General features: G+C 32.2%; 1 protein-coding gene across 1 annotated transcript; it reads right to left on the reverse strand.

Annotated features, from left to right (window-relative positions):
- Window positions 1-99: 99 nt before the first annotated feature.
- Window positions 100-5055, reverse strand: LOC18029239 (CTP synthase). The gene is made up of 21 exons (XM_006413820.2): window positions 4963-5055; window positions 4340-4517; window positions 3836-3915; window positions 3619-3705; window positions 3480-3530; window positions 3267-3384; window positions 3111-3167; window positions 2954-3018; window positions 2766-2849; window positions 2628-2678; window positions 2483-2545; window positions 2342-2388; window positions 2181-2250; window positions 2026-2088; window positions 1839-1928; window positions 1715-1753; window positions 1394-1621; window positions 1170-1304; window positions 1010-1090; window positions 832-925; window positions 100-732 (listed from the first exon to the last, which is right to left on the reverse strand). The coding sequence occupies exons 2-21, from the start codon at window positions 4455-4457 to the stop codon at window positions 557-559; spliced, it is 1797 nt and encodes a 598-aa protein (XP_006413883.1). The 5' UTR covers window positions 4458-4517; window positions 4963-5055; the 3' UTR covers window positions 100-556.
- Window positions 5056-10289: the final 5234 nt, after the last annotated feature.

Raw genomic sequence — 10289 nt, forward strand, 5'->3', positions numbered from 1 at the left:
TTCTGATGAACATATGACAACAGTCTTAGTAATCTTAGGCAAACTTCAATGGAATCTAACAAAAACTTTAGACTAGCCGGTAAAAAAGAAGATACATTTGTTATATAATATAACCATTCAAATAACATAGAAACTACATTAACATTCAGAGAAATCAAACTATGTACCGAAATAATATCGGTACTTCTCTGAAAATGTTTAAACCATAACAACCCAAAAAAAAACAAAACAAAACAACAAAATAAAAAAGCTACGGATTGATACTAATTACTACATAAGAATCCAAGAAACACAGCAACAGAGAGTCAATCCCATGACCTCTCTAAATATTACCGATTACAAAAGACAAAGGTAATTATATTCTAATGCTGCTCGTGTTTAGTGTTCTTCTTCTTCTTCATAATCTTAAGAAAACCATCTCCTAAATAACGCCAATCTTCAAACTGTACAAAAGCAGAGCCTTCTCTCTCCCTCCACATGTGAAGAAATCCATGTTAAAAATCCGGATAAACTAGCTTTCTTAGAGAGAGAGAAGTCATCGTTGATGCAGGCACGTTCATGAGTAGACACGATCGCATAAACTGTACACAACACTGACTGGCTTTTTCGCCGCGCCTTTCCAGTAAACTTTCTTCTCATGTTTTCCATTCGATTGAGGACGTGAGACGACGGTTTCTTGGCAGCTTTGTTGCAGTAGCATGTCTAGTTCTCCACTAGCTGCACCAATTAGTCCTGCAAGTTTTGATTCAACAAAAAAGGTTTGGTTTTTAAGCATGTATTGCATGAAGGAAGAAACTGAGATTTTGTGGGGTTTGTTTTGTTTCTCTTCACCTAGAAACAGAGGAGATGGTTTTCCGGGTCTTGATTTGTACTCGGGATGGAACTGAGCTCCAACGTAAAACGGATGGTTAGGAAGCTCAACTATCTGTATAATCAAATGTAAAGAATTATAACCAAGAAGATTGAAATTTATATATGTGGTGTAAGGGGTTTATCTATCGGTTTTAACCTCCATTCGCTGACCCGTCTCATCTTTTCCTGTGAATGTGAGTCCAGAGCTTTCTAAACGTGGAACCATGGCTGGATTCACCTGTAAAAGAACATTCTTGTTTTAGCTTAAACTGTAGAAGAGATGAGTTTTCACTCTAATCTTAAAGCTGCTTAAATACCTCATATCTGTGTCGGTGTCTTTCATCGACAAAACTTCTGTTCCCATACAGTTTGGCTGTTTTGGAGTCCTTAGTTTGGAAATAAGTTCTTCTGGAGCCTAGCCTCATAGTGCCTCCCATATGCGTTTTCGAGCCCTGATTGAAGCAAAAATTACAGGAAATCCCGCAATTCAGTAAAGCGAAGTAAATGAAACTCAAACAGAAAAATGTGGAAGAGAACAAACCTCAGGCATGAAGATGACACAAGGGTTCTTGGTGTTGGGATCAAGTTCAGTGCTGTTTGCATCTGGCAAACCAAGTACGGTTCTTGCAAACTCGATCACAGCGAGTTGCATCCCTAGACAGATACCGAGGTATGGAACTCTGTTTTCTCTGGCGTATCTAGCTGCCAGAATCTTTCCTTCTACACCTCTATTGCCAAAACCTCCCGGCACAAGAATACCATCAGCACCCTGAAGAAAAATTACATGGACTCGCTCAACGGAAAATTCATCTCGACACAAGAAATCAGGATTCATTTGATGGGAATGAGAGAATGTTCGAACCTTGAGTAACTTCCAGACGGCCTTATATGCATCTGGATTCTGCAGAGGGGAATCAATTTTGCTTCAGTTTCTAAGTTCCATAATCTGTATGAGTAGTAGAGCTTACTGTAAAGTGTAAACATACCTCCTTTTTCGCGCCTTGTTGAAGGTCACTTGCTGAAATCCAATCTATGACAAGTTTCTTGCCCCTAGCCACAGAAGCGTGCAAGAGAGCCTAGTCATCAAAGACAAGAATTCCTTTATCAAATACCGCAAATGAAGCACAATTGTGGTTATAGCTGTTGGGATTGATGTATCTTGCAAAGGTTTACCTTGTGAATGGAAAGATAAGAATCTAAGAGCTCTGTGTACTTCCCAACCACAGCAATTCTGACCTGAAAACCGAAGACATAATGAAGTCAGTCTCTAGCTGAAAACCAGTGAGATAAACTAAGCCTGAGATGTCATGGTAGAACCAGTAACATACCGGAACATGCAACTTGTCGCTCATTTTAGCCATTAAAGACCACTCCTCTAATGCAGGCTCCTTCGCAATTCTGTATATGGAAAAATCACACAATGATTCCCACAAGAATCAGCATTTAAATGAATGAATCAATCTATTGAAGAATAGTAAGTGAGACACACCCTTTAAGGTTCAAGACACGCAAAATCGCCTCGTGTGCCTTTTGTTCCTGCTCAAACAAGTTGAAATGTAAAGACATTGGTGATGAGAGAAACCTCTTTACCGAAACTCTGAAACTATGGTGGAATGGGAAAGCTACTCACTTTGAGAAGCAGTGGAATGTGCCAAATATTGGGGCAATCATAGAGAGTGACAACATTTTCCATCTGCAAAAGAATTATAACTTCTTTAACAATATTTGTATGTACAAAGAGAAAGATAAAGTCTTATCTTGCAAATATTACATACCGGAACATGGCAAAACTGAGAGAGTTTGGCCTTCACATTATCTTCAAGTGGCTGCAAAGTTAAGTTTCAACGTAAGAACTTAGAGCCGAGACTGAAAAACAAACGTAACCAAAATAAAAGATTTAACAATGATGGAACCTTTGTGCTTCGGCAAGCCAAGATATTAGGGCTCAAGCCAAGGCCTCTTAAGTCTCGGACGCTATGTTGCGTTGGTTTAGTCTTCTGTGTAAGAAATTAGACCACAGTATGTCAGACATCGTTATAGTGAAAACTCCAAAAGAAAAAGCCAACAGATTAAACCATATTTTAAGACTCAAGAAACTTGCCTGTTCACCAACAACATTCAATACAGGCACAAGACCAACATGGATCAAGCAAAAATTTCCAGAACCTGAAAAAAGGTTAAAAAACACATCACTTGATCTTGACTTCTTTGGTAAACTCTTACTGTTAAACCTCAATGAACAACAAACCAGTTCTTACCAACACGATACGAGAACTGCCCAAGAGCTTCAATAAAAGGCATGGACTCTATATCTCCTGCAGAATTCAAACAGTAACTCCATGTTTTTAAACTTAACTGAATAAAGCATGATACTGAGTTTAAAGTCTCTTATGAAGAGAAATTAATCAAAATACCTATGGTTCCTCCAAGTTCTATGACACAAACATCAGCTGGACCTGACTGTCCATCAACTGGAATCCTAGCCGCACGCTCAATCCATTCTTGAATAGCATCAGTGATATGAGGAACAACCTACAAAACCCAAAAAAGGAATTTCAAAATCTTCGTCTCTCTCTCTTTCAGGGGAACTTCAACGAACAGATGGTCTACTTATATCAGCTTGTTACCTGAACAGTCTTCCCAAGATAATCTCCTCTCCTCTCTTTTTCAAGCACATGCTGTTTACAAATTTCAACGTGTAAGTTCAATGATCAAAATCAATCATTTCAATTTTTTTTGTGTTCATAACATCCTAAAGACACACACCTTATAAACCTTTCCGGTAGTTATGTTGTTTTCACGGGTCAACTTAATATCCATGAACCTCTCGTAGTTCCCAAGATCAAGATCAACCTTTTATTAACACACAACAACAAAAAAATTGATTTTTAAAAAAATGGTTGTTGACCTAACTAATTGAATGACATTTCCATTTACGGAAACAGAGCAATTGGTGAAGAAGGGTTATTAAATTTTGAAGTACCTCGCCACCATCGTCCAAGACGTAAACTTCACCATGCTCAATAGGTGACATGGTCCCAGCATCGATATTTAAGTAAGGATCTGCAAAAACCCGACCTTGAAATCAGCGATTAAGTACAGTAACTAACAAAACAAAAAGTGTTTAGCTTTTCTGAAAAAAAGACATGAGAATTTCAACAGGGAAAATAGAAAAGTGTAAATCTTTGGAAATTCCAAGAAGATCTTTTTAACTTATTGTTTGTACACTTTTCTACACGCGTGAGAGGTAGAGGAAAAAAAATCCTCCTTTTTCATGCTTGTTGTACTACTGGGGCCAAAAAAATCAAATCTGAAACTTTTCCTTTTCTTTCCTCAATTTCGTTGGGAGAAAAATCAAAAGCAAAAGTGAAGAAAAGAAACGAACTTTGCGTGAGAAAAAAAAAAAAAGAAAGGCGACATGTTCGTTGTAGACGAAAGAATTGACAAGTTTGTTGTAATAAAGAGAGAAAAAACAAAGAAACGAGACCGATTTTAATGGCGGTAACTCGGAATCCACAAGACTTGAGGATGAGTCCGATGCTACTTGCCGTGACTCCTTTTCCGAGTCCACTCACTACTCCTCCTGAAACCACCACATACTTCATCTTCTTCCTTTTGCTTCCTTAAGCTCGTCGTCTAAAATATTATTTTCTTAATTCAGTTTCCTGAAAAAACAATACCTTTGTTAGTAAGAGAAAATGAGCTTAAAGAGAAAACAGAGTATAGAAACAGAGGAGAAGCAGAGAGAGGAAAGCATACAACTTTTCGTTTTGTCTCAATAAAAAACGGTCTTAGAACATAAATAAAGGCTTCTAAGTAGTTATTATGATAAATCTGACATATTTCATTTCCGTGTCCTGTTTATTTTATGATATAGCAAATCTATCCCAAGTAACTAGCAAAAGCAAAGGAAGACCGAGAAAGTCTTTGTGTGTATGGAATAAGTGAGCTTTTGGTTGTTTATAAACAGAGAGGAGCTAGAAAGAAACAGAGAACTTAAAACAAGAATTTGAGTTCTTAATTTTGTGTTAGGAGTTGAAAGTGTAGATAAACTAGAAGTGAAAGAACAAATTTTAAGTACAGGAGATAGATAGTACTCTTTAGACTTACCTAATTTTATGAAACGATAAATGAAAGTAGAGATTTATCCAAATGTGAAGTGAATTGAATGAGAGATGGTGAAGGCTTTCAAGTCCTTTTATAAGCAGTCTTCCCCTTTGAAGAGAAGTGACTGTTTCATATTTAATTAGTAACTATATTCTTAAAATAATGCATCTCTCTCTCTCTGCTTATTATTTTTATTTTTTATTTTCATCCTTTTTTGTTTTCATGTTTTTTTTTTTGTAAAGTATAAATTTTGTTTTCATGTTAAGAATTTTTAGACAAAAGAAAAGGACAAAATCTCTTATACAGTGTTAAGATTCTTGACTAGGACTAAGTTTTTTTTTTTGTCTTCGGACTAAGTTTCTTTTTCTTATCTAATTACCTGTAAAGTCATATCTAATTTTTTCGTAGGGATATGTTAAAATACAGCCATGTTTATTAATACTATTCAAACAGGTGTACATTTTTTGTGTCTAAACAAGTATTTATTAATAATATTTCTATGATTTATTTATATTATTAAACCTGCCAAACAGCATAATTTGCAAAAAAAAGTCTGATCAAATCAGCAAAAATGTTTAATTAAGTTGTATTTCTTATTTTACAATCTATAAACTTATTTGTGTAATGATTTGTTGATGTGTCGCGCTCACAACGAATTTCACCACTTTTCGCTTACGTGTCAGCTTCAGAATGAGTTTTGGCCGCAAAAAGACCGTTTAGTTCTATTTTCCAATTACGTGTCATTTTTTTATTGGTTCACATCTAATGACGTGTAAAAAAAATTAAAACAAACCGATCTAAATTATTATGGTTTAATGCTTAATTCTGTAGTCAATCAAACCATTTTAAAATTTTTATAAAACCGAAATTTAGAAAAAAATTATTAAAAACATTTTTTTTTTAAAACAAAAAAATTGTTAAAAAAAAATCAAAATGGAATCTATATCTCTTAGTAATTACCATATTTTATGTTTCCAAAATTTAGAAAAAAACTAACAAAAATGTTAAAAGAGAAAAAAATAGAATCTATTTAAAAAGTAATAAAATGTCGTTTAAAAAAAAAATTTAACAAAAAATCTAACAAAAAAGTTAATATATATTATATATCTAACTAATAAAATGTCGTTAAAAAAAAAGCATCTCTAACTAATGAAATATCACTAAGGTTTATAAGATTATCGATTTCTTATGATTTAGTATAAATATCAACTACTTTTCTCTAATTCTCTCACAACTTTTAAAATTGTCTAACATCTTTCTTCTTCTTTATTATAAATAAAAACTCATAGAGTCATCAGGTAAACATATGCTAATGTTTTTCTAAACAAAAATATTTTTCTAAACAAGTATTAACATATACTATATAGTCTTATATAAATTATGTACATATCGTTTTACTTTTGTACCTGTCAACAACTATTTTTCAAATTTAATAAAACAGAAAATTTAATAAAACATCCGTTTTTCAAATTTAATAAAACGGAAAATTTAATGAAACATTAAAAGGTAAGGAAATCTAACAAACAAAACAAATGAATTAAACAATAATAATATTAGATTTTTAAACAATCAAATTGACAATTATATTAGTTCGTGTAAAACGTGGAAAAATTCACTAGTTTCTATATTACAATCTATAAAAAAATATTACTCCCGATTAAAATTTAGTAATGTTTTAAACTAGAGTGGTAATTGTAGCTTTATTTTGTTTCTGAGGTTGTTGTATAATCCCTCTCCCCCCCCTCCCCCATCCCCCAAAAGTCTTGACAACTGAGTTATCAACGCTGAGTAATGTTATATACTTTGATTAAAATTCAAAATCTTCAATGTTAGAAAGATAATAATAGTATATGTGTCTCTAGCATTAAGAAATCTAGACAAAAATTTATATTTTATGAGATTCGACTTACCATGGCCATGGGCAATTGCATATCTTTGACCTACTACCTTGTATATCCAGTAAATGTTTCTAAAACAGACTGATAAATATTTAAGAATATATCCAGTATATCCAGTATATTTTTTTCTCTCGTTATTATCTTTTAGAAATCCACTATCATAAGAAAGTTACATACGGCTACGAGACATTCTAACATACCACTAGAAAATCTATTATTACAAAAGGGAAATAATTCATGGATAAACCACCGACCTCTGATACAACTTTGTGAATCGTATATTTTTAACTAGAAACAAATTTGCAACGAATACATTGACTCGTATATTTAATATCCTTTCTTAGCAATGTTTTTTTTTTTAATGTGCTATATTAGATTCTACATTCACTTGATCACTTCTCATGTAAAATATTTTAACATAAAGTATATTTGAGTGTAAATTTATGACTATTTTTTTTTAAATCCTTTCGGATCCTACGGATACGGGACTTAGAGCCCTGTGAACCGCAATTCCAGCAACGGTATTAACTATATTGCATGCGGTCGCTCCCTTTTTTTTCCAGCAAGTGTTATTATATTATGTATTATTCTATTGGGTCTTCGACAATCATCGCCTAGTAAGCATGTCACGGTATTTCAACTATAAAACTGATGAAATGTACACTAAAATTTCATAATGTATTAGTTATTAAACTTAACAAAAAATGTAATAGTTAGTATTTTAACAGATATACAATTTCGGCTGTAAGTTATAGAATGATCGATTTCGTAAAAGAACATATAAATTGTTGGAAACTAGTGTTTTTGTTTTGTTTTAACAAATGTAAACTGGTGTTCAGATTTTAATTGGTTAATCTTTAATAATGCATCGGTTCAACCAGTTCACAAATAGAGTAAGGAATTTTGTGTATTTAAAGATAATAGATAAGTTTTTGCTGAGATTTCTTTTCAATAGAATATGGTAATAGCATTTTAAAAATACTATGGAATGATAAACAGTTTTATCATTGCATTTGATTTGAAAAGGCACACGGCCTATTGTAGTAGCTTCTAAGTTTCTTTATCATGATATTCATGAGTTGTATGTAAGACTTGTAAGTAAATTAATTAGTTACTCGCAACTTTAAATCATTTGATAATGCATTTATAAAATGTAAATTTTACACATTTTATTATATCCAGTGAATGGCTACCTGACTTTGCTAGAAGATATACATGTGTGTGTCATTTCGTGAGCAGGTTTATGAATTATGATGGAAAGTCAATGGCAGATTTAGCGGGAGTATTTAAAAAAAAAAAAAAGAGGGAGAAAGAAAAAGAAATGCGTTAATTTTTCCAGGGTAAAAGCATTGGGAATCCGTTTTTCTTTACTTTCGTATAACAATCACTATATTAACTGTTAATCTATTTTCCAGGTTAAAAGCATTGGGAATGTATTATACTTGCATGTGGTCTAGGCCTTAACTTAATTCAGGAGTAAATTACTCAACAACCACTATACTATATATCAGGAACTAATTTGATTTTTCAGTCACCTTTGATCCTTGGAATTTCTTAACGATATTATTTTATATTGAAAATTATATATATATATATATATATATATAATTTAACATATATCGAAGATGTGACAAAAAAATGTCACATGCACAATAAATATTTTCGGTTGAGAAGAGACATTTAAAATGGTTTCCATAAGGCTCGGCCTTGAGGCAGGCGAGGGAGGCGACCGCCACGGACATTTTTTTTAGTAGGCATATTTTTGCGGTATCCACTATAAATGGACATAATAAATATTTTTATAAACAAACTTTTGATCCATAAAATATATTGTATTTATAGCCTCAAAACTCCAACTCACAAACCCACTAGATAAAAGAAAACATAAACCTAGCCCAATAAGGAAACCGTATCGTGGGGGGCTTCGCCCCTCCACACCCCCCAAGTGAATCCACGTCCACTTATGGTCCGTTACATTCCTTAGTTCGCTCTAGCAGGGTATTTTTAGTTATCTTTGTCACCGAAAACAACAAATAGGTTAGCTTTATTATCAATTAAGACAACTATAGTTGAAAAACTCGATTACGACAATTTAATGAACGATTTTACACAGAAAAAATGCAAGAAAATCTATATTTCTGCAAAAAACTATATGTTTTATTGGATTTTTTTTCTCATAAACTGTTTATGGAGTTTGATTGTTTTATGAAGTTTTTGTTTCTTTTTTCTTATTATTTTTCATTTTAAAAAAAAAATATAAAAAAACATATTTAAAAAAGTTAGATGCGGGCATCCAAATTGATCTGTCCGGCCCTGTCCATATTATTCCTTCGTCCTGATATAATTGACAACATTAGAAAAAGGTACAATATTAACAAATCGATAAATAACCTGAAAACTAGGAACTATGTAACATAGTGTCTGTGCTAACGATATAAACGAACACCACCTAAATTTCAAATGTTATGTTTGACTAGTAATTTTTGAAAACTATATTTTCAAATTTTGTTTCAAACGTATGACCACTAATTATATTATGTAAAAATACTTATCGACCTAAATAGATTACAAACAACATTAAATATTATGTTTAAATTCAATAAAAATATTACTGCTTTGTGTCATCAATTAGACGAATTAGAAAGCATAGAATAATAACCAGCGGCAGTTATGGTGTTTTGGAGATCTAAAATGATCATGTGGGGCCCCATGCACCTGATCTTGTTGTGCTTATCAAGGAAATTTGATTACAAAAGTATATGCCTACAAAGTTTTACTCATGCTTGCCACTGTTTTTTAGAAGGTTTTATTTTTTATTAAGGAGTGTAAAAGTTTTGACTACAAGAGTAAAAATTCTATCAAATAAAACATAAGTAAATATATCTAAAGTAAGAAACTCACTCAAAACCTAAAAATTATTTGGCAAAAAATGTTATTGCCGTGGAACTAACTTTCTGTACGCAAAAAGATTAAAAATGTTGTGTCCCTAAATCTATTTCTCCATAGTTTTGTTAAAAAGGTCCCGCTTGGGCAGATATTAAAAGTTTTCATCAATCAAAATCTTACGTATTAATTTTTTTTTTTGAAAGAATAGAGCCTGAAAAATGGCACTGTTACACATTGATTTTACGTGAACATTCGTGTATTATACTTAAAGAACAATATTATAAAGAAGTTATAAGAAGTACACTTATTTGAAAGTGAAAAATGTTGGCGTTAACAACTTGAGAAAAACATATAACACCCATTATGACCAAATTTTTTTTTACGAAAGTATAATTTATTGTTTGATCTAATTTCATTAAAAAAAAACACAAATAAGATGTTTCATTTTTTTTAACCTTTGGATTTACTTTTTTTTTAATTTATTTAACTTAATTTGATCAATTTTTTTTAGAACGTCAAACATTCAAATCTTTATTGCTGAGAACC

This window comes from Eutrema salsugineum, unplaced genomic scaffold, assembly GCF_000478725.1.
Source record: "Eutrema salsugineum unplaced genomic scaffold, Eutsalg1_0 scaffold_1, whole genome shotgun sequence".
Lineage (NCBI taxonomy): Eukaryota > Viridiplantae > Streptophyta > Magnoliopsida > Brassicales > Brassicaceae > Eutrema > Eutrema salsugineum.